The 25675-nt window shown below is 40.2% G+C and overlaps 1 protein-coding gene across 1 annotated transcript; it reads left to right on the top strand.

The window, feature by feature from the left end:
* The first annotated feature begins 553 nt into the window (after window positions 1-553).
* Window positions 554-24254, top strand: LOC109890752 (charged multivesicular body protein 4b). Its single transcript, XM_020482762.2, has 5 exons — window positions 554-925; window positions 17175-17352; window positions 22020-22134; window positions 22427-22556; window positions 22860-24254. The coding sequence occupies exons 1-5, from the start codon at window positions 742-744 to the stop codon at window positions 22922-22924; spliced, it is 672 nt and encodes a 223-aa protein (XP_020338351.1). The 5' UTR covers window positions 554-741; the 3' UTR covers window positions 22925-24254.
* The last annotated feature ends 1421 nt before the right edge of the window (window positions 24255-25675 follow it).

The raw sequence follows: 25675 nt of genomic DNA on the forward strand, positions 1-25675 counted from the left end.
GGCAGTAAATGAGGCTGGATGAACTGTTTCGCTGCAAGACAAAACTCTGCTGATAGCAAGGTGTAGCAGTGTTGTGACAGCTTTATGTAGGCCCTAACAGTTTGTGGGCACCGTTTGTCGTTATAGTGCAATTCATGTATTGTTTAGTGTTGTGGCTTTGCTGGCATGCATCCCACTTAATATTTGTTGTTATTGCCACATCAAGATTTGCATGCTAAAATCGCTATTGCAACAGGGCCTTGGTCTATAAGCTTTTGCTTCAAATCAAATTGTATTTGTCACATACGCCAAATACAACAGGTGTAGACCTTACAGTGAAATTGCTTACATACAAGTCCTTAACCAACAATGCATTTAAAAAAAAATAAGTGTTGAGTAAAAAAAAAAAGATAAGTAAAACATTTAAAATAAAAGTAACTAATTAGTAATCCATTTGTAATGCAGATGTGTACCCATACTGGCAGATCAGTGATCTTCTTCCTGTTGGAGGAATACTGTGAAGGGATCATTAACATAGGTACATGTGAAACATTTGACTTTTTCCCTCTCACTACGTCATTGACCCACGCCCTGGTGACGTGCTGACATCACGAGGCCTGGTTGGAAAGAGGAAGAAGAAATAACAACAACAGCAGTTCTGCTGGGCGAGTGACAGCGAGAGAGAAAATTACGAGACTAGTTGAATCCTGTTAATTGCCATAGAATTTGTAATATCAGTTGCTTTTATTATTCAGCGCAAATATGTCTTTGTTGGGGAAGTTATTTGGCGCTGGAGGTAAAGGTGGGAAATCTGCTAGCCCTCAGGAGGCGATCCAGCGACTTCGAGACACTGAGGAAATGTTGACGAAGAAACAGGACTTTTTGGAGAAAAAGATTGACCAGGAACTCATTACTGCGAAGAAGAATGGAACAAAAAATAAAAGAGGTGAGATCTATGAGAAATACGGTTTTATCATGCCATGTTCAACTACTATCTTAAACTCGGAACCTCCCGACTAGTTAAAATGAACGTTGTATTTGCACAGAGCTTCTTATACTATAGCAATAGTTGATTCTGGTACCTTCAACCGGGAAACTCGGAGCTCGTGTTTCTAAAACGAGTTTCCAATACGGAAATGTCCTAGTTCCGACTAGCACGTGAACGCGGTATGATTAGCTAACTGGCTAGTTTTTTTTTATCCAACAATTTCACAGGAAGAACAAAGTACCACAGCCACAAAGTCAATAGGCTATATCGTACAAATGTAATGGATTTAGCTAACTTCAAGCAAAGACGGTATAGTGGGGGTAGGTAACCCTAGTCCCAAGAGTTCCACGGGCACTTAATGGTTTTGATTTAACCAAGCTGGAACGTTTTTATTTAACCTTTATTTAACTAGGGTAGTCAGTTAAGAACACATTCTTATTTTACAATGACGGCCTACCCCGGACGACGCTGGGCCAATTGTGCGCCGCCCTACGGGACTCCAGATCACGGCAAGTTGTGATACAGCCCCGGATCGAATCAAGGTCTGTAGTGATGCCTCTAGCACTGAGATGCAGTGCCTTAGACCGACCGCTGCGCCACTTGAGACCAGGTATGTTGATTATTAATCGATCACTGAACTGATCAATTCTAGTCGGGCCAAATCCTGCAGTACCTGCGACACTCCAGCAACTGGGTTGCCAACCCCTGCAATACAGTATCAAGATATGCAGAAACTGCTTCTCCAATAGAAATGGTCGTCACTAGATACCACAGCCACAAAGTCAGAAGGCCTGCCTACTCAACCAATCTGTTCAAGGAGTATGATGACGTTTATTTCGGCTTGCAGTTCACGTTAAACGACCAATCAGATGAGGCAGTGTGATGACGTGTGTGCAGGGGAAGAGGAGAGACATTTTATTTTATCTAGTGATCATCAATGATTTGGTTATTAGGTATAATTAAACTAACCGTTCCAAATGCAAAGTGGTAATCGGTAATGTATGCAGACGACACTCAGTCAGATCCATTAGTATTTGGATATTGACACAATTTGCCTCATTTTGGCTCTGTACACCACCACAATGGAATTGAAAGGAAACTATCAAGATGTGCTTAGTGTCAACTTTCATCTTTAATGTAAGGGTTTTGTCAAAATTACTGTATGAACCGTGTAAGAATTACAACCATTTTTATACATAGCCCCCCAATATTAGGGGCTCAAAAGTAATTGGACAAACTAACAATAATACATTAAATTGTTTTGATACTTGGTTGCAAATTCTTTGCAGTCAATGACTGCCTGAAGTCTGGAACCCATAGACATCACCAGATGCTGGGTTTCTTCCCTGTTGGTGCCGTGCCAGGCCTTTACTGTAGCTGTCTTCAGGGCCTTTTGGTGTTCCTGAGCTCACCAGTGTGTTCTTTCTTTTTAAGAATGTACCAAATAGTAGAAACATTATGTGTGGCCAAATCAATTATCTTTCTGATGTGTTTGTTTTAACTTTTCAGCCTAATGATGGCTTGCTTCACTGGCAGTGACAGCTCTTTGGACTTCATATTGAGGGTTATCAGCAACAGATTCCAAATGCAAATGTCACACTTGAAATCAACTCTAGACCTTTTATCTGCTTACTTGTAAATTAACTAATGAGGGAATAACACACACCTGGCCATGGAACAGCTGAGCAGCCAATTGTCCAATTACTTTTGGTCCCTTAATTAAAGGGGGGCACATATAAAAGTGACATAATTCCTACACCGTTCATCTGATTTGGATGTAAATACCCTCAAATTAAAGCTGAAAGTCTGCACTTTCAGCTCATAATCATTATTTGTGGTAGACAGCTAAAATAATAACTTGGTCAATGTCCAAATATTTATGGACCTGACTGTATGTATGCCATGGCCCCAACTATTGACCAAGCTATGTTAGGCAACAAGCTCAGATTGCAGCTCTAACAGAAAACACTGGTTTGTTTAAAACTTGTACTTAATGCGGTAAAGACTATATACATTTTGTTTTCTAATTCTCCCAAACATTTTTCAGATGGACTACATATTTATTCATTGGATGGTTCTCCCATCGATCGGGTCCCCAGCTATAAATATTTGGGCATTTGTATTGACTAATATTTAAAAAACATATGGATGAGCTAGTTAAAAAGCTATGATTTAAAGTGCACTTTAAAACATTTCTTCTTTTTTATATTTTTTATTTTTTATTTATTATTTATTTTTGCTTCAATCTGCTTCCCGCTATTTAGAGAGCACAGTCTACACAGTCTACAGTCTGCACAGTCTACACTCAACTTGATTGTTTTGTCACAAACTGAAATTAGGCGATATATTAGAATTTTAGCAACCAGGAAATAGTTGAGTGATTTCTGCATAGTGCATTTTTAACCTTTTTTTGTTTTTAGAAAATTGTTTCTCTCTGATATGAAATATGTTCCTTATGTTTCCAAAACTGTATAGCAACTGATGCGTTTTAACGTTCAGAATGAGCGATTTGGGCTCTTAACAAAACTCCCCCAGCCAGAATATACTATCCTCAATAGGCGCTATTTAGCAATTGCACTAGTTAGAAACTTCCTTCAAACTGCATGCAGTGACATAAAAATGAATCTGATTCTGGGGAAGTAGTAAAAGGGCCTATTACCAAAATTCAGAGGTATCGCTTCAAAACAGGAAAGCAGATAATGTGGGCGACGTTTATTATAGCCCTGCAGTCCACCTTGGTATTTTTTAACCAGTTTCTGTACAAAAGCATGTTCTTCAAGCTATGGAAGATGGCAAAATAATAACTGATTGGACTTACAGTGAGGAGAACTATTTGATAAGTATTTGATACACTGCCGATTTTGCAGGTTTTCCCACTTACAAAGCATGTAGAGGTCCGTATTTTTTTTTATCATAGGTAGTACATTTCAACTGTGCGAGACGGAATCTAAAACAAAAATCCAGAAAATCACTGTCTGATTTTTAAGTAATTAATTTGCATGTTATTGCATGACATACAGTGGAGCAAAAAAGTATTTAGTCAGCCACCAATTGTGCAAGTTCTCCCACGTAAAAAGATGAGGCCTGTAATTTATCATAGGTACACTTCAACTATGACAAACAAAATGAGAAAAAAAATCCTGAAAATCACCTTGTAGGATTTTTTATGAATTTATTTGCAAATTATGGTGGAAAATAAACTTTTGTTATTGACCAAATACTTATCTCAATACTTTGTTATATACCCTTTGGCAATGACAGAGGTCAAACATTTTCTATAAGTCTTCACAAGGTTTTCACACACTATTGCTGGTATTTTGGCCCATTCCTCCATGCAGATCTCCTCTAGAGCAGTGATGTTTTGGGGCTGTTGCTGGGCAACACGGACTTTCAACTCCCTCCAAAGATTTTCTATGGGGTTGAGATCTGGAGACTGGCTAGGCCACTCCAGGACCTTGAAATGCTTCTTACGAAGCCACTCCTTCGTTGCCCGGGCGGTGTGTTTGGGATCATTGTCATGCTAAAAGACCCAGCCACGTTTCATCTTCAAAGCCCTTGCTGATGGAAGGAGGTTTTCACTCAAAATCTCACGATACATGGCCCCATTAATTCTTTCCTTAACACGGATCAGTCGTCCTGGTCCCTTTGCAGAAAAACAGCCCCAAAGCATGATGTTTCCACCCCCATGCTTCACAGTAGGTATGGTGTTCTTTGGATGCAACTCAGCATTCTTTGTCCTCCAAACATGACGAGTTGTGTTTTTACCAAAAAGTTCTATTTTGGTTTCATCTGACCATATGACATTCTCCCAATCTTCTTCTGGATCATCCAAATGCTCTCTAGCAAACTTCAGACGGGCCTGGACATGTACTGGCTTAAGCAGGGGGACACGTCTGGCACTGCAGGATTTGAGTCCCTGGCGGCGTAGTGTGTTACTGATGGTAGGCTTTGTTACTTTGGTCCCAGCTATCTGCAGTTCATTTACTAGGCCCCCCTGTGTGGTTGTGGGATTTTTGCTCACCGTTCTTGTGATCATTTTGACCCCACGGTGTGAGGTCTTGCGTGGAGCCCCAGATCGAGGGAGATTATCAGTGGTCTTGTATGTCTTCCATTTCCTAATAATTGCTCCCACAGTTGATTTCTTCAAACCAAGCTGCTTACCTATTGCAGATTCAGTCATCCCAGCCTGGTGCAGGTCTACAATTTTGTTTCTGGTGTCCAAACAGCTCTTTGGTCTTGGCCATAGTGCAGTTTGGAGTGTGACTGTTTGAGGTTGTGGACAGGTGTCTTTTATACTGATAACAAGTTCAAACAGGTGCCATTAATACAGGTAACGAGTGGAGGACAGAGGGGCCTCTTAAAGAAGAAGTTACAGGTCTGTGAGAGCCAGAAATCTTGCTTGTTTGTAGGTGACAAAATACTTATTTTCCACCATAATTTGCAAATAAATTCATAAAAAATCCTACAATGTGATTTTCTGGATTTTTTTCCTTCTCTTTTTGTCTATCATAGTTTAAGTGTACCTATGATGAAAATTACAGGCCTCTCATCTTTTTAAGTGGGAGAACTTGCACAATTGGTGGCTGACTAAATACTTTTTTGCCCCACTGTATTTGATCACCTACCAACCAGTAAGATTTCCGGCTCTCACAGACCTGTTAGTTTTTCTTTAAGAAGCCCTCCTGTTCTCCACTCACCTGTATTAACTGCACCTGTTTGAACTCGTTACCTGTATAAAAGACACCTGTCCACACACTCAAACAGACTCCAACCTCTCCACAATGGCCAAGACCAGAGAGCTGTGTAAGGACATCAGGGATATAATTGTAGACTTGCACAAGGCTGGGATGGGCTACATGACAATAGGCAAGCAGCTTGGTGAGAAGGCAACAACTATTGGCGCAATTATTAGAAAATGGAAGAAGTTCAATATGACGGTCAATCACCCTCGGTCTGGAGCTCCATGCAAGGTCTCACCTCGTGGGGCATCAATGATCATGAGGAAGGGTAGCTTAGTGGTTAGAGCGTTGGACTAGTAACCGGAAGGTTGCAAGTTCAAATCCCCGAGCTGACAAGGTACAAATCTGTCGTTCTGCCCCTGAACAGGCAGTTAACCCACTGTTCCTAGGCTGTCATTGAAAATTAGAATTTGTTCTTAACTGACTTGCCTAGTTAAATAAAGGTTTAAAAAAAAAAAGGAAAGTGAGGGATCAGCCCAGAACTACACGGCAGGACCTGGTCAATGACCTGAAGAGAGCTGGGACCACAGTCTTAAAGAAAAGCATTAGTAACACACTACGCCATCATGGATTAAAATCCTGCAGCGCACGCAAGGTCCCCCTGCTCAATCCAGCGCATGTCCAGGCCCGTCAGAAGTTTGCCAATGACCATCTGGATGATCCAGAGGAGGAATGGGAGAAAGTCATGTGGTCTGATGAGACAAAAATAGAGCTTTTTGATCTAATCTCCACTCGCCGTGTTTGGAGGAAGAAGAAGGATGAGTACAACCCCAAGAACACCATCCAAACCGTGAAGCATGGAGATGGAAGCATCATTCTTTGGGGATGCTTTTCTGCAAAGGGGACAGGACGACTGCACCATATTGAGGGGAGGGAGGATGGATGGGGCCATGTATCGCGAGATCTTTGCCAACAGCCTCCTTCCCTCAGTAAGAGCATTGAAGATGGGTCGTGGCTGGGTCTTCCAGCATGACAACGACCCGAAACACACAGCCGGGGCAACTAAGGAGTGGCTCCGTAAGAAGCATCTCAAGGTCCTGGAGTGGCCTAGCCAGTCTCCAGAGCTGAACCCAATAGAACATCTTTGGGGGGAGCGTCCGTATTGCCCAGCGACAGCCCCGAAACCTGAAGGATCTGGAGAAGGTCTGTATGGAGGAGTGGCCCAATATCCCTGCTGCAGTGTGTGCAAACCTGGTCAAGAACTACAGGAAACATATGATCTCTGTAATTGCAAACAAAGGTTTCTGTACCAAATATTAAGTTCTGCTTTTCTGATGTATCAAATACTTATGTCATGCAATAAAATGCAAATTAATTGATTAAAAATCGTACAATGTGATTTTCTGTATTTTTGTTTTAGATCCTGTTTCTCACAGTTGAAGTGTACCTGTGATAAAAATTACAGACCTCTACATGCTTTGTAAGTAGGAAACACTGCCGATTTGGCAGGTTATCAAATACTTGTTCTCCCCACTACATGGCACCTTTCTCAACACTCAGGACTCTTAACAGTGTAAGGGGAAACTTCCATTGTTAGTACTGCAACATTATTAAAATGAAATGAATGTTATAAAAGTGTATATTATAAATTACAGTGATCTGTCTTTGAACTTACTGCCGCCTTGTTCATTTCAGCAGAATATTTATCTTTGGCTTTTGTTTGTCGAGTGTCTTTCCCATGGTGGCAAAATAGGTCTTTGTGCCCACAACTTGAAAGAAAACACCATTGAATGGGAGACTTTTAAACTCAGTTGGGAGAGTTTCTTCCTGCCAACGGCTGTGCATCTGAACCTCAAAGAATATGATATATTTCTATTTGAAATGACTACTCACCCTTTAGCCCAAAACCTTTGTGCTTTCTTAATGTTTTGAACTTTAGTGACGTTGCCAATTCTTGTTTCTGAACAATATTTAGTTCAGTTATTTGGTCATCGAACTTGAACTTGAGATAACCCAAAGCGGCATACGCATCATCACACACTCTCATCTGATTTGTCAGGTAGGCGGGCCTTCTGAGTCGGCCTACCATCACATTACAGAGGTGTGGACTCGAGTCACATGATGATTTGAGACTCGACTTGATCGAGAAGAGACTTGACTTGGAGCCTCCAGATTTGACTGACATTTTGTGGCAAAGAGTCCGCGGATTACTCTCCATGCAGCCAGAGACGGTAGCTTCAACATCGCTCTTACAAAAATAAAAAATGTGCAACAGATTGGCTAGTGAAACACACACTGCTCTCTGACAGGACGAGTATAGTGTCAATCAACACAGTCCATGTGAGCTAGCAAACAGATTTATGTTTTTTTTCTTTTGGTGCAGCTATAGGATTGGGGGCAGCGCAAAGGTCAAATTGTAGGGAGAGAGGATTGCCATAATAAATAAATATGCAGCTCAAAAAATTGTTTGGTGATATTAAGAATATGAATTGTTTACTTTGCAAGCTCACCAGCAATGGGGCATCAAGCAACAAGTATTAGCATAGGCCTATTGGTCTTTTAGTATCTCAGAATTGCTTGAAATGTATCAGTTTGCATTTGGAATTTGCTGTTAAAATGAATTATTACTGTGGCAAAGACGCACCATATGCATGCCTCCCTGCTTGCACTCTCCAAACTCCCGCCAGTGGAGAGCGCTTTGTTCTCTTGTGGAAATGCTTGCTGTTGCTTTCTTTGCCACATTTGCATTTAAAATGTGTGAATCTACACTGACTGTACAACACATGTTTTTCCCATGACATAAACTGACCAGGTGAAAGCTATGATCCCTTATTGATGTCACTTGTTAAATCCACTTCAATCAGAGTAGATGAAGAGGAGGAGACAGGTTAAAGAAGGATTTTTAAACCTTGAGACAATTGAGACACTCAGGGTGAATGGGCAAGACAAAATATTTAAGTGTTTTAGGTTTTGACAAACAGAGGGAAAAACTAGTCAAAGCTGAAACCAAGTTTATTTACCCACTGGGTCAAACAGCTGAAAATACATAGACCTGTTTCCATCAGTACAAGTATTTATACCCTCCTATTAGGCTGAGTCTCCTCCTTCCACGTCTATACAGCCAATACATCTCTATTGCTAGGCAGAAACTTAGGTGGTGTGTGTAATAGAACTGTTCCTTGTCACTTCATCTGACATGACCTCGGCCCACATTCCACACTCCTCCCTAATCCACGGCTATCAAACCTTATCAGTGACTGAAACCAGACTGTTACCTTTGGCCCTCTCCATAGGATCCATGAGATTTGACAATAACATTATACATGTAAAGTAGTTCAAGTATAGTAACATGAATAAGTATATATTTCAAGCTAGAATCCAACAAGTGCCTTTGAACAGGGTATGGTAGTCGGTGCCAGGCGCACCGGTTTGAGTATCAAGAACTGCAACGCTGCTGGGTTTTTCACACTCAACAGTTTCCCATGTGTATCAAGACTGGTCCACCTCCCAAAGGACATCCAGCCAACTTGACACAACTGTGGAAAGCATTGGAGTCAACATGGGCCAGCATCCCTATGGAACACGACAAATTGAGGCTGTTCTGTGGGCAAAAGGGGGTGCATCTCAATATTAGTACGCTGATCCTAATGTTTTGTACACAGTGTATATTCCATCTAATCCTACAATAATTGCTAGCGTTTCATCATTCCCTCTCCGTAACCTCGTACCCCTGCACATCTACTCGGTACTGGTACCCTATGTATATAGCCAAGTTATAATTTCTCATTGTGTATTTATTACTTTTCTATTTCTCTTTTTTTTTCTGTACATTATTGTTAGTCTACACCTGTTTACTAAGCACATGACAAATACATTTGATTTGATTTAACATTTATTGCAACACTTACACTGTAGTACCCCAACCGGCCGCACTACATCGTGTGCAAATTGATTTTGTCCCCCCACACCAAGCGCAATCACGACACACAGGTTAAAATATCAAAACAAACTCTGAACCAATTATATTCATTTGGGGACAGGTCAAAAAGCATTAAACATTTATGGCTATTTAGCTAGCTAGCTTGCAGTTGCTAGCTAATTTGTCCTATTTAGCTAGCTTGCTGTTGCTAGCTAATTTGTCCTGGGATATAAACGTTTTGTTGTTATTTTACCCAAAATGCACAAGGTCCTCTGCTCCGACAATTAATCCACACATAACACGGTCAACCGAATCGTTTCTAGTCATCTCCTCCTTCCAGGCTTTTTCTTCTTTGGACTTTATATGGCGATTGACATCTAACTTTCATAGTTACATGAACGACTGAACTCAGTTCATCTTTCAATCACCCATGTGGGTATACCCACGTGCCATCTCCTTATTGGTTATCTGCTTCTATAAATCAATGAAGAAATGGGAGAGGCAGGACTTGCAACGCAAATAGAACTGACTTCTATTTTAGCTCTTGGCAACGCAGACGCTCATTGGCGCAATAATTGAATATCAAATCGAAGTTTATTTGTCACGTGCGCCGAATACAACCGGTGTAAAGCTTACAGTGAAATGCTTACCTTACAGGCTCTAACCAATGGTGCCAAAAAAAAAAGGTTTTGTGTGTGTGGGTAATTAAAGAAATAAATAAAACAGCAGTAGAAAGACATTTGAAAAAAGAGTAGCAAGGCTTATAGAGGTAGTATGTACATGTAGGTATCGTTAAAGTGACTGTGCATATATGATGAACAGAGAGTAGCAGAAACGTAAAAGAGGGGTTGGCGGGTGGTGGGACACAATGCAGATAGCCCAGTTAGCCAATGTGCGGGAGCACTGGTTGTTTGGGCCAATTTAGGTGGTATGTACATGAATGTATAGTTAAAGTGACTATGCATATAAGATAAACAGAGAGTAGCGGCAGCGTAAAAGAGGGGTTGGGGGGGCACACAATGCAAATAGTCCGGGTAACCATTTGGTTACCTGTTCAGGAGTTTTATGGCTTAAGGGTAAAAACTGTTGAGAAGCCTTTTTGTCCTAGACTTGGCACTCCGGTACCTCTTGCCATGCGGTAGTAGAGAGAACAGTCTATGACTGGGGTGGCTGGGGTCTTTGACAATAACATGTATGTTTAAGTTTATTTTGTAACGCTCGTGACGAGAGGTCTACCGGTTAATTGGAATGGCAGATTTTAATTCGGGCCAATTTCAAGTTTTCATAACAATCGGAAATCGGTATTTTTGGACACCGATTTGGCCGATTAAAAAAATAAATAATATATATATATATATATATATATATATATATATATATATATATATATATATATATATATATATATATATATATATATTACACCTTTATTTAACTAGACAAGTCAGTTAAGAACACATTCTTATTTTCAATGACGGCCTAGGATCGGTGGGTTAACTGCCTTCTTCAGGGGCAGAATGACAGAATTTTACCTTGTCAGCTCGGGGATTCGATCTTGCAACCTTGCAGTTAACTAGTCCAACGCTCTAACCACCTGCCTCTCATTGCACTCCACGAGGAGCCTGCCTGTTACGCGAATGCATTAGAAGTCAAGGTAAGTTGCTAGCTAGCATTAAACTTATCTTATAAAAAGCAATCTATCAATCATAATCACTAGTTAACTACACATGGTTGATGATATTACTAGTTTATCTAGCGTGTCCTGTGTTGCATATAATCGATGCGGTGCGTATTCGCGAAAAAGGACAGTCTTGCTCCAATATGTACCTAACCATAAACATCAATGCCTTTCTTAAAATCCATACACAAGTATATATTTTTAAAACCGTATATTTAGTTAATATTGCCTGCTAACCTGGCTCGTTGCGAGCTCTGTGAAGGCAATATCTTCCTAACAAAGACAGCCAACTTCGCCAAACAGGGGAGGATTTAACAAATGCGCATTTGCGAAAAAAGCACAATTGTTGCACGACTGTACCTAACCATAAACATCAATGCCTTTCTTAAAATCAATACACAGAAGTATATATATTTAAGCTGGCCTATTTTGCTAAAAGAAATCCAGGTTAGCAGGCAATATTAACCAGGTGAAATTGTGTCACTTCTCTTGCGTTCATTGCACGCAGAGTCAGTGTATATGCAACAGTTTGGGCCGCCTAATTTGCCATAATTTTACGTAATTATGATATAACATTGAAGGTTGTGCAATGTAACAGGAATATTTAGACTTATGGATGCCACCCATTGGATAAAATATGGAACGGTTCCGTATTTCACTGAAAGAATAAACGTCTTGTTTTCGAGATGATAGTTTCTGGATTCAACCATATTAATGACCTAAGGCTCGTATTACTGTATGTTATAATTAAGTCTATGATTTGATAGAGCAGTCTGACTGAGCGGTGGTAGGCACCAGCAGACTCGTAAGCATTCATTCAAACAACAGAGTTTTGCCAGCAGCTCGTCGCTGTGCTTCAAGCATTGAGCTGTTTATGACTTCAAGCCTATCAACTCCCGAGATTAGGCTGGTGTAACCAATGTGAAATGGCTTGCTAGTTAGCGGGGTGCGCGCTAATAGTGTTTCAAACGTCACTCGCTCTGAGACTTGGAGTGGTTGTTCCCCTTGCAGAGGGCTTTTGTGGAGCGATGGGTAACACTGCTTCGATGGTGGCTGTTGTCAATGTGTTCCTGGTTCGAGCCCAGGTAGGGGCGAGGAGAGGGACGGAAGCTATACTGTTACACTGGCAATACTAAAGTGTGCCTATAAGAACATCCAATAGTCAAAGGTATATGAAATACAAATGGTATAGAGAGAAATAGTCCTATAATAACTACAACCTAAAACTTCTTACCTTGGAATATTGAAGTCTCATGTTAAAAGGAACCACCAACTTTCAAATGTTCTCATGTTCTGAGCAAGGAACTTAAACATTATCCTTTTTACATGGCACATATTGCAATTTTACTTTCTTCTCCAACACTTTGTTTTTGCATTATTTAAACCAAATTGAACATTTTATTTGAGGCTAAATTGATTTTATTAATGTATTATATTAAGTTAAAATACATTTTCATTCAGTGTTGTAATTGTCATTGTTACAAAAAAAATTAAAAATAATAGGTTTCGGCGTTGAAAAATCATATTCGGTCGACCTCTACTCGCGACGCAAGCACTGTGGCATGTTAGACATTTCTGTTTCATGTTTGATGCAATACATTTTCATTTAGCCTAGCATTTCTTACCCTCTGAGTGGGCATAATGTTTATTGTGAACATGAATGTTCAAGACTCATTAGGCATAAGTTTTGTTAAATTAAATTAATGTATGGTTTCCTTTGTTCATACTTCCCAGGCTATATCGGAGTGCTGTGTCTGTGTCCTATGTCTCTGTCATTCTGGTTGTGCGTGATAGGAGCGTGCAAGCCTCAGTGTGCATAGAAATAGGCTGTGACCTTGGAGTCAGTACCTTGAATAAGAGAAAATTATTGTTCAATGTGTTGATGTAATTAATAATCACTAAGTCTGATTAAGTCGAATGTACCAATGTATGTGGAAAATTCCTTTTACATTGTAGAATCAGTGTATTGGTTGTAATTGGGTAATTGTATGGTCCTGGCAGGGGCTAAGTGCTTATGTACCTGTTTGACAGATTCAATTTGGTTTCTCAAGGGGACACTGTGCAGTCTTGCCCTCTACCTGTGTCTGTTCAAATAGTACATGTTAAGTCTAATACAGAGGCTATTTATTTTGAGATATTGCACGTGTATATTTGGTAAATCAACTTTCACTGTTGGATTACCAAGACTACACAATGAGCACGTCAACCTGCGTTGCCTTCTGCTGATTTCATGCAGAATGCAGGTCCCTATTTTACAATCACAGAATCAAAATGTGTTGAAGACAAAATAACGAAAAGGACTGTCTGGTAGCCTCAAAAAATATTTTTGGTTGAACAAGTCATTGCATGTATAGATTTTATTTAATTTTTTTACTTGACCTCAGACTTGACCTGACTTAAAACATGTGACTCAACTTCCTCTTAAGAATGCATGATTTACTTGACTCAAGGCTCGACCTGTCCTACTTGGGACTCGACTTGAGACTCGGACCTTGTGACTTGAGACTTGCTTGTGACTTGAATAATAGTGACTTGGTCTCACCTCTGCCTAAAGGTATCATGTACTAGGGTTGGGCGATGTCAACCTTTGTCCTATCATGATTATGCTACAATTGGATGCATAATCATGACGAAAGATAATGTTGTTGAAAGCCTGTGCAGAGGCTATGTTGAGGCAAATCTTTCCTAATATTCCTCTCTGGTGGAAACCGCTTCAGTATGGAACAGGTGTGTCTGTGTAGAGTGTACATGAAGGAAAGTGAGAGAGAGGCATGCCACTCATACTGCAGTGTTGGAGGGTGGTGCAGCGGGGGAAGGAACAGTGGCAGAAAAAGTACCCAATTGTCATACTTGAGTAAAAGTAACGATGCCTTAATAGAAAATGACTCAAGTAAAAGTGAAAGTTACCCAGTAAAATACTACTTGAGTAAAAGTCTAAAAGTATTTGGTTTTGCATATATTTAAGTATCAAAAGTAAAAGTATATAAATATTTATATATATTATATTAAGCAAATCAGACTGCACCATGTTCTTGTTTTTTAAATGTATGGATAGTTTTTTGGAGTTTTTTGGCTAAGACATAATTTACAAGCGAAGCATTTGTGTTTAGTGAGTGTGCCAGATCCGAGGCAGTAGAGATGACCAGGGATGTTCTCTTGATGTGTGTGAATTGCACCATTTTCCTGTCCTGCTAAGCATTTAAAAATGAAACGACTACTTCTGGGTGTCAGGAAAAATGTATGGATTAAAAAGTACATAATTGTCATTAGGAATGTAGTGATGTAAAAGTTGTCCAAAATATAAATAGTAAAGTACAGATTACCCCAAAAAACTACTTTAGTACTTTAAATTATTTCTACATCTGTGTAGTGTTTTTGAGTGTGTGTGTGTGTGTGAGGAGCAGAGTGGACAGGAGAGGGAGACACACAGTAGCCAACAAAGCCATGCCAATTTAATGTTATGTATCATCCCATTTGACAATGCCTGGCCTGACTACATCAAATCCGAGTAACCTAGAGAAGCTAGCTGAGCTAACGTAGCTAGCGAGCATATTTTTTTGTTCCTGAATTTTAATCCCATTTTGCCTTGAGTTCTCACTTCACTTTCTACACATGGAACTAATTTTGACAGTAGTGCCGCTCTGATTGGCTGGCAAAAACAACAATCTACATGTGAAGGCTACCGTACTTCTGACATTCGAGAGAGAAACAATCTACAGTACCAATCAAAAGTTTGGACAAACCTATTCATTCAAGGCTTTTTCTTTATTTTTACTTTTTTCTACGTTGTTGAATAATAGCGACGACATCAAAACTATGAAATAACACATGGAATCATGTAGTAACCAAAAAAGTGTTAAACAAATCAAAATATATTTTAGATTCTTCAATGTAGCCACCCTTTGCCTTGATGACCGCTTTGCACACTCTTGGCATTTTCTCAACCAGTCACCTGGAATGCATTTCAATTAACAGGTATTCCTTGTTTAAAGTTCATTTGTGGAATTTCTTTCCTTAATGCGTTTGAGCCAATCAGTTGTGTTGTGACAAGGTAGGGGTGGTATACAGAAGATAGCCCTATTTGGTAAAACACCAAGTCCATATTATGGCAAGAACAAATAAGCAAAGAGAAACGACAGTCCATCATTACTTTAAGAAATGTCAATGAATTTTAAGAACTTTGAGAGTTTCTTCTTCAAGTGCATTTGCAAAAACCATCAAGCACTATGATGAAACTGGCTCTCGTGAGGACCGCCACAGGAAAGAAAGACCCAGAGTTACCTCTGTTTCAGAGGATAATTTCATTAGTTACCAGACTCAGATTGCAGCCCAAATAAATGCTTCACAGAGTTCAAGTAACAGACACATCTCAGCATCAACTGTTTAGACGAGACTGCGCGAATGGTCGAATTGCTGCAAAGAAACCACTAAAGGACACCAATAAGAAGAAGAAACATGCTTGGGCCAAGCAACATGACCAATGGACATTAGACCGGTGGAAATCTGTCCTTTGGTGGTTCCCACCGTGTATGGAGGAGGCGTGGGGGTGCTTTACTGGTGGCAATGTGATTTATTTAGAATTCAAGGCACACTTAACCAGCATGTTTACCACAGCATTCTGCAGCGATACACCATCCCATCTGGTTTGGGTTTAGTGGGACTCATTTGTTTTTCAACAGGACAATGACCCAAAACAGGCTGTGTAAGGGCTATTTGACCAAGAAGGAGAGTGATTGAGTGCTGTATCAGATGACCTGGCCTCCACAATCACCCGACCTCAACCCATTTGAGATGGTTTTGGATGAATTAGACTGCAGAGTGAAGAAAAAGCAGCCAACAAGTGCTCAGCATATGTGGGAACTCCTTTAAGACTGTTGGAAAAGCATTCCAGGTGACTACCTCGTGAAGCTGGTTGAGAGAATGCCAAGAGTGTGCAAAGCTGTCAAGGCAAAGGGTGGCACTTTGAAGAATCTCAAATATTAAATATATTTAGATTTTTTTTAACACTTTGTTTACTACATGATTACATATGTGTTATTTCCTAGTTTTGATGTCTTCAGTATTATTGTACAATGTAGAAAATATTTTAAAAATAAAGAAACTCTTGAATGAGTAGGTATGTCCAAACTTTTGGCTAGTACTGTTGTCACAAGAATTTTGCTATCTCAATGGTTGAACTCAACTATCACTCAAGCTTTGTCTATTTCCCAGAGGTTGTAAATCTCCTGTTAATAAAGAATTAGACAGTCTCAGAATCTGCAATAGAAATGAACATGAAATGAATCAGTTGAAACTCCACCTCTCTTTAGGTGGGCTGTTTTTTTCCAAAGTTCACATACATTGTTTATCAACCTTCTGCAACATGTTTCATCATCTTCTGCAAGCCTAGACATTTCTAACAGTTTTTCTCCTCCCTAGGGTGGGGAGGCCTCTTTCCAGTTATTAGTTTTACCGTTATCACAAGTCGACAGTTCAGTTGTCCTTGAATGTCTCAACTATACCCAGCTCATATTGCGAAATAGTAACACAATGGCCTAGTCACACACCTTATTGGATTATGACTCTAACACATTTCATCTTAAACATACAAATTATTCTATCAACTGTATATATTGTTGAGTTTAGTCAGGTATTTGAACCATGTCTGAAATTAGTTCTAGGGGAGATTCAAGGTAAGATGTGATCTAGAAATCTAGCAGTGAAAGCATCTTATCACATCTAAGATACTTCAGATAATGTCTCGACTCAATTAAATACCTATTGTAAGCCTATACAAGGTCTCCCAGTGAATACAGAGTTAAACGACTCAAATGAACAGCGTTATATTTTGTATTTCCTCTTGCAGTGCTTTAGGCTTATGCTGCTCCATTAGTATTCCCACCCCACATATCCTCTCACAGTTGTCTCTCCTTCCTCTCCTCTTGCATCCAGCTGCTCTGCAGGCATTAAAACGGAAGAAGCGGTACGAGAAGCAGCTGGGCCAGATCGATGGCACGCTGTCCACCATCGAGTTCCAGAGGGAGGCGCTAGAGAACGCCAACACCAACACCGAAGTGCTGAAGAACATGGGCTTTGCTGCCAAGGCCATGAAGGCAGCCCATGAAAACATGTAAGGGCCACCTCCACTTCTGTTTCACAAATGCTCCATGAAAGACACACACACCCACACCTCCAAGAATGCAACAGAGTGCCTCTGTTGACCCAGGCCCACATTGTTCTACTTCATATTTGTCTAGTAAAAAGCACGAGGTGATGCACCCACAAATGTTTATAGAGGTGTTGACTAACAGAGAGTAAACTGTATGAAAAGAAAGTCATACACTATATACAGTGCATTCAGAAAGTACTCAGACCCCTTGACCTTTTCCACATTTTATAATGTTACAGGCATTTATAAAATGGATTAAATCTACACACTCAATCTACACACAATACCTCATAATGACAAGTCAATAACAGGTTTTTAGAATAAAAAAATAAAAACGGAAATATCAAATCAAACTTTATTTGTCACATGCGCCTAATACAAGTGTAGACCTTACCGTGAAGTGCTTACTTACAAGCCCTTGATCAACACTGCAGTTCAAGAAAGAGTTAAGAAAATATTTACCAAATAAACTAAAGTAAAAAATAAATAAAAAGTAACACAATCAAATAACAATAGCGAGACTCTATACAGGGGGTACCGATACCGAGTCAATGTGCGGGGGTACAGCTTAGTCGAGGTAATTTGTACATGTAGGTAGGGATGAAGTGACTGAATAGATAAGTAACAGCGAGTAGCAACAGTGTACAAAACAAATGGGGGGGGGGGTCAATGTAAATAGTCCGGTGGCCATTTGATTAATTGTTCAGCCATCTTATGGCTTGGGGGTAGAATTTTTTTAAGGAGCCTTTTGGTCCTAGACTCGGTGCTCCGGTACCGCTGGCCGTGCGGTAGCAAAGAGTACAGTCTATGACTTGGGTGACTGGAGTCTTTGACAATTTTTTGGGCCTCTGACACTGCCTATTATATAGGTCCTGGGTGGCAGGAAGCTTGGCCCCAGTGATGTACTGGGCCGTACGCACTACCCTCTGTAGTGACTTACAGTTAGATGCCGAGCAGTTGCCATACTAGGCGGTGAAGCAACCGGTCAGGATGCTCTCGATGGTGCAGCTGTAGAACTTTCTGGAGACCCATGCCAAATCTTTTCAGTCTCCTGAGGGGACAAAGGTGTTGTCGTGCCCTCTTAACAACTGTCTTGGTGTTTTTGGACCATGATAGTTTGTTGGTGATGTGGACACCAAGGAACTTGAAGCTCTCTACCCACTACAGCCCCGTCGATGTTAATAGGGGCCTGTTCGGCCCGCCTTTTCCTGTAGTCCACGATCATCTCCTTTGTCTTGATCACGTTGAGGGAGAGGTTGTTGTCTTGGCACCACACTGGCCGGTCTCTGACCTATAGGCTGTCTCATCGTTGTCGGTGATCAGGCCTACCACTGTTGTGTCATCAGCAATGTTTGGCCACGCAGTTGTGGGTGAAGAGGAAGTACAGGAGGGGACTAAATACACACTCCTGAAGGGCACCAGTGTTGAGGATCAGTGTGGCAGACGTGTTGTTGCCTAACCTCACCACCTGGGGGCGGCCTGTCAGGAGGTCCAGGATCCAGTTGCAGGGGGAGGTGTTTAGTCCCAGGGTCCTTAGCTTAGTGATGAGATTTGTGGGCACTATGGCGTTGACCGCTGAGCTGTAGTCAATGAACAGCATTCTTACATAGGTGTTCCTTTTGTCCAGGTGAGAAAGGGCAGTGTGGAGTGCGATTGAGATTGGGTCATCTGTGGATCTGTTGGGGTGGTATGCGAGTTGGTCTAGGACATCCAGGAGGATGCTGTTGATGTGATCCATGACCAGCCTTTCAAAGCACTTCATGGCTACCAACGTGAGTGCTACGGGGCGGTAATCATTTAGGCAGGTTACCTTCACTTCCTTGGGCACATGGACTATGGTTGTCTGCTTGAAACATGTAGGTATTACAGACTCGGTCAGGGAGAGGTTGAAAATGTCTCTTGCCAGTTGGTCCGGGCATGCTTTGAGTACACGTCCTGGTAATCCGTCTGGCACGGAGGTTTTGTGAATGTTGACCTGTTTGAAGGTCTTGCGCACATCGGCTACGGAGAGCGTTATCACACAGTCTCGTCCAGAACAGCTGGTGCTCTCATGCATGCTTCAGTGTTGCTTGCCTCGAAGCGAGCATAAAAGGTATTTAGCTCGCGTCACTGGCCAGCTCGTGTCTGGGTTTCCCTTTGTAGTCTGTAGAGATGAAACGGTATGAACATTTTAATCTCACAATTATTGTGACCAAAATTATCACGGTTATCAGAATTATCGCAGTATTGTTAAAATGTTCTTGGAATGTTCAAACAACAACAAAAAATTAGCAGCACTATGCACTTTCCGTGTGCATAAGCATTAAAATAATAACATTAACATTCAAGATGGCACCATGTGGCCATGAGAGGTAAAAGTTTCCCTAGTGCCGGTTTAAAAGAACACAACCTTAAGTAAATCAAGTAAACAAACAACAAATAAACATAGCAGCACTCACTTTGTAGTGAGGCACAGCCAACCTTCATCAGCCTCAGAAAGCCTGGCCTCTCAAAAATTTGAAATGACATCATATTCTTTGCAATGTAATATGAAAGGGCTGCAGTGAGCATTTTTTGATGTGGGTGCATAAGCAGCCTGCCTTTCACTGGGTTTGTCTGCTGCACGCCCACTCTGTAAACAAGGGAATAGGAAATGTATTATTATTGGTGTTACATTTTATAATTATTATTATTATTGTTCACACACACAGTCTATCTTCTGTGTTGCATTTGAGTATATGCAATGTCCCCATGCACAATTTCCATAAATACAAAGTAGACAGTGATAGTAATTGCAATGAACCCAACAATTGACATAAATACAGGAGTCTTGCATAGGAGTCTTGCATAGGAGTCTTGCATAGGAGTCTTGCATAGGAGTCTTGCATAGGAGTCTTGCATAGGAGTCTTGCATAGGAGTCTTGCATAGGAGTCTTGCATAGGAGTCTTGCATAGGAGTCTTGCATAGGAGTCTTGCATAGGAGTCTTGCATAGGAGTCTTGCATAGGAGTCTTGCATAGGAGTCTTGCATAGGAGTCTTGCATAGGAGTGTATATTGTTTCTCCTGTTGGAACAACCAAGTCGACGTCTGCCGGATTTTAAATGAACAAAATATGTTGGTTGGGTGACTAAACTACCTAACGTGTTATCGTGTGCAGTGGGCGAATAGAGTCTGCAGACACACAACGCATACAGCAGCAGAACAATGTGTAGTGTTTTAGGTAACACTGAAAGCTTCAGTTTACATTATTTACAAGGTATTAGCAAGTTAGACAGACAAACCATGACATTTTCCCCCATTCGGAAGTCCCCACATCATGCATTGAGCCAAAAGTTAACTTACCTTGCATTCGCTATAAAGTAGTGGGTGGTGGTCACGAAGATGACTCAAGAGATTTGAATTGTTGCCCACTTTCACTGCAATTTTTTAATTTTTTATTATATTATTATTTTATTTTTTAAATATGTCCTGCAGACAGGGTGACCATCTTCGATTAAGTTTCCCTCAGCACCCTTGTAAAACCCAAAGTATGACCACACTTCAGATGTAGTTTTCTTAGAAGGCTGAAAAATCTCCCGAGCGCTGTCACTGCCTTCCGCCATGTTTTCACACAAAACAAAACCCAAGTCACATGCTGCGCCTGCGTCAGACTGTTGCTAACTTTGCTTAAGGCTGGACAGTATATGAGTTTTTCAAACCGTGGTAAATCAAACACTTTTCACTCTGTTATTTAGGTTAGTATTGTGGAGTAACTACAATGTTGTTTTCTCATATCACAACACTTACACTGTTTTAAAATAACCATTGATCTCATGGTCAAATCCCTGAGCATGTTCCTTCTTCTCCGGCAACTGAGTTAGGAAGGACACCTGTATATTTGTAGTGACTGGGTGTATTGATACACCATCCAAAGCCTAATTAGTAACTTCACCATGCTCAAAGGGATATTCAATGTCTGCTTTTTTTTTTTTTACCAATCAATGTCCTCCTTTGCGAGGCATTGAAAAACCTCTCTGGTCTTTGGTTGAATCTGTGCTTGAAATACAATTATCTGTATACCCTCAATCAATTATTGAATGTGTGGGGTAGTCATTCAAAAAAAAAACTATTACTGAGTCCATGCAACTTATTATGTGATTTGTTAAGCCCATTTTTACTCCTGAACTTATTTAGACATTTCAGCTTTTCATTTATATTAATTCAGAAAAATGTTCAAACAAAATTCTACTGACATTATGGGGTATTGTGTGTAGATCTGTGACAAACAATCTCAATTTAATCCGTTTCAAATTCCGTCTAACACAAAATGTGGTAAAAATAAAGCGGTGTGAATACTTTCTGAAGGCACTGTAGAGTATGCGACTTTCTTTTAATACTTCACATGTGTGACAGGCACTTTGCATTCTAAATAATGTAATAAAATGCTAACACCAATTTCTGCTGTAAGGTTGATTTTCATTTTCCATATCTCCTAATTCTTTTCAATGTAAATGTTTGGGAATTTCATCATTGCAGCTCATGGTGTAGTAATGTCAGAAATGGCTTGTGCTAGAAAATCTTTCAGAATGACACTGTTATTCTTTCCTGAATTTGCTATGAATGATGTCCATTGCAAATTAAAATGTTTTTTTGTGTTTTTTTTCCACAGGGACATAGACAAAGTGGACGACTTAATGCAGGACATCACAGAGCAGCAGGAGCTGGCACAAGAAATCTCTGACGCTATTTCTAAACCCGTAGGGTTCGGAGAGGAATTTGATGAAGTAAGATAAAGCTAAGAAGCTGAGTGCGCATGTCTCAATTTTTCCATACCGAAGGGTTAGTGCAATTCGGTATCATTGGTATGTCCCTCCCCTGAACCCTAACTTCAACCCTTAACCATTTTAAATGTCAACTTCAATGGGGTAGGGACATCCCAAAGATCACGGATAGCAAGGACTCATACCGAATCAGACTGCAGTCATCTACTATCGTTGTTGTTATTAAATGTATCCTTATCTTCTTTGGATATGTAGACATGTCTAGCCCGTAATGACGTTTTATTTGTTTGTTTAGGATGATCTCTTGGCGGAATTGGAAGAACTGGAACAAGAGGAACTAGACAAAAACCTGCTAGAAATCGCAAGCACAGAGAATGTACCGCTGCCAAATGTACCCTCTACATCCTTACCTGCAAGACCAGCAGGTAATGGATATATTGGCTTAGCCACTCAAGCTTAGCCTCCTTTAAAGCTAGCTAATATCTCTTAAGATCACTGGCAGGAATTTAATTTACCATTTGCAATGCCTTTGTTTATAAAATACTGTCTGTGGAGATGGGGAGGGAGAGAGAAAATGTACACAATAATTTGGTGCGATACCCAACATGAAACACTGAAAAGTCAATGTAATTGTCAGACATTGTAGCATATGCTACCTCAGTCTTTATTTATAGGCAGATTGAAAAATCTTACTTACTCTATTAAATGAATGTGGTTCATTCTTACAGTACAGAAGAAGCAAGAGGAAGACGAGGATGACATGAAGGATTTGGAGGCATGGGCCGCCAACTAGCCACTGCTGTTACTCCATAGCTGCTATAGGTGGAAAAGAAAGACTATGGTTTAGTGTGATGTGTTTGAGACTTAAAAAAAAAAAAAGACTAAACACAGCTTGACAACCTTTCGCTTACTGTCAAGCTCAATCTCCTATAGAGGGGCAATGGCATATTGTAACTTTCTCCACCAAAAGCCCCAAATCTCTGGAGCAACCAAACAGAAAAGGCTAATTTAAAAATGTGTTTTTCTGTGCATCCCTCACCTTGTTTTCATCTGTAACGCATTGTTGCATTTCCTCCTTCTCTTAGCCCACAAAATATATTTTGAAGAGAAAGTATAAAAATGACTCCTCAAATCCTCCATGAAGAATTTCTAATACCTCATACCGTTAATGTGTAGTGCAACAAGATATTACAATATTCTGTATTCTTTTTTGTTGTTTATACACAATATCAGTCATGTGTTCAAATGGCAATCAGCTGTTCTTGAATCTGTTTGTAAAAATATGCACTTAAAATACACCTATTTTACATGATATTTATTAATATCAATTTCCAGCGTGGAGAATTTGATTCCCATTTGCAGGGCTGTTGGGTTTAAATGAGCTTTTGGCTGGATTTATTGAACTATATCATGAGTATCCTTCCAGATACTCTGGCTTTCACACAGGCAGATAACTATGAGGAAAACTCCACATGGTGTCCTTGAAATTCTTCTCTGCGTAATGGTTCACACGTATCTTTGAAGTGAATGAATCTAACCGAACCTACAACTAGTTACATTTTGCAAACACAATGACAATTCTCTTGAAATATGTTTGTGCTATATCTGTTCTGGTTTGTGTAACTGAAGTGACTGTGTGAGTGACAGTATGCGCACCTCTATGAGGTTGTTTGTTCATTTTCATCTTTAAGAGACATTAACACTAGAGGAGGTTTTAAAAAGTTGTTTATTAGGGTTTGGCTTTTCAGAGTTATGTATTTTTTTGTTTAATGATATGCTGTTGTGTGTAGGAAGAGATAATTGATTGTATTTAAACTCTAGGCAGTCAGGTCTATTTAACATCATGTCTTTTCTGAGTTTGTGAACTTACCCCACTATTTTATAGTTCACCGTGGTGCTTGATGTTTTCAAATTTAAATGTTTCTTCTTTCTTTTTTTCTGTCTAAATTTAACTAATGTGGTATGACTGCATTTGTTATGTCTGACATGGTCTGTGTGTTTGTATAAGGGGCTGTTTTTTGCAGTCTGGTTCCTATTTTTGTTTGGTCTGTCTTCCTACCCTGCCTATCACAACTTGCCCTTGTTCTAATGGTATGCCTAAATTAAACCTTTTGACAAACGTGCTTTTTTGTTATTTTTTTACTAAGAATATCTGTGCATTACTTTATCAAGTACTGTTGGTCAGAGTTATGGCAAGAGCTTGTGATGAGATCTATACTATTGAGAGGGCCATGGTTCATGTAATAGTAAGTGTTAGGTCAAGGGTTATGGTTGTGCAAGGGCTATTCTTAGGCCACAGTCATCTGCAGACAAAGTCTGAGATTATGTAGCATGTATAAAATAAAATAAATTACAAAATGGAAAAGATTCATACAATTTGTTTTGGAATGGCATGGAACTACAGTACTGATGTTTTATTACCTTAACCTTATTTTCCCCAAATATAAAGAATTAGTTCAGTCTTCTAATGAGCTTGTGCACAGCCCTGTCAATATCTTTGTTTGCATACCACTATGTTGCTTGTGAAAAAAGCTCTGAGGCGGTGTCAGCTTTATAAGCTCCATTAATGTAATGTACCTCAAGGTATCATTTTGCGTCGCACTTTCTTTGAAAGTTGCATACATACACCTTCATGAGTGTCATGTTGTGATAAGTAAGGCACTTCAATAAAACATCCATGTCATTAGTTCTGTAGTTTCCATGGTGCACTAGTAGCAGCCTAAGCAGAGCGCTCCTGTAAATATGTTCATATACAATTATTTTTGTGTTTCAGCTGTTTTGTTTTTGATGACTAAGTTTTGCTGGATATTTCTGGTGGTCTTTGACACAGATTTGCTGATAGACTATAACTATTTTTGGCTTGGCTGGCTGGCTAACTGTCTAATTGTTTTTGTTTGAAGGATGCTTCTGGACACTACCAGCTTTTTTGTTCCACCTGGCTGCTGGTTCCTGATCTTTTGAAAACATCAATTGAAGAGTCACCTGAAGCTTGAGAGGAATGGGAGATGCAATAAAGGTATGCAGTTCTGAGGCAGAAAGCCAGCCTGAATTCATGGACTAGACGTAACATAGTAAATGTAAATACGGGACCATCAAATTAGTATGATACACTAGATGACCAAAAGCAAGTGGACACTTGCTCATTAAACATCTAATTCCAAAATCATGGGCATTAATATGGAGTTCATCCCATCTTTACTGCTATAACAGCCCCACTCTTCTGGGAAGGCTTTCTATGAGATGTTGATACTTTGCGGCGGGGACTTGCTTCCAGTCAGCCACAAGAGCATTAGTGAGGTTGGCTAATTAGGCCTGGTTTGCAGTTCATCCCACAGGTGTTCAATGGGGTTGAGGTCAGGGCTCTGTGCAGGCCAGTGAAGTTCTTCCACACCGATCTCAACAAACAATTTCTGTTTGGACCTCGCTTTGTGCACGGGGCCATTGACATGCTGAAACATGAAAGGGCCTTCCCCAAACTCTTGCCACAAAGTTGGAAGCACAGAATCATCTAAAATGTCATTGTACGCTGTAGCATTAAGATTTC

The sequence above is a fragment of the Oncorhynchus kisutch genome, linkage group LG5 (genome assembly GCF_002021735.2).
Source record: "Oncorhynchus kisutch isolate 150728-3 linkage group LG5, Okis_V2, whole genome shotgun sequence".
Taxonomy (NCBI): domain Eukaryota; kingdom Metazoa; phylum Chordata; class Actinopteri; order Salmoniformes; family Salmonidae; genus Oncorhynchus; species Oncorhynchus kisutch.

Coding starts and splice junctions, on each gene's coding strand:
- LOC109890752 (XM_020482762.2), top strand. CDS start 742: ATGTCTTTGTTGGGGAAGTTATTTGGCGCTGGAGGTAAAGGTGGGAAA. Junction 926..17,174: donor TGGAACAAAAAATAAAAGAG/GTGAGATCTATG, acceptor TCTTGCATCCAG/CTGCTCTGCAGGCATTAAAA. Junction 22,135..22,426: donor TCGGAGAGGAATTTGATGAA/GTAAGATAAAGC, acceptor TTGTTTGTTTAG/GATGATCTCTTGGCGGAATT.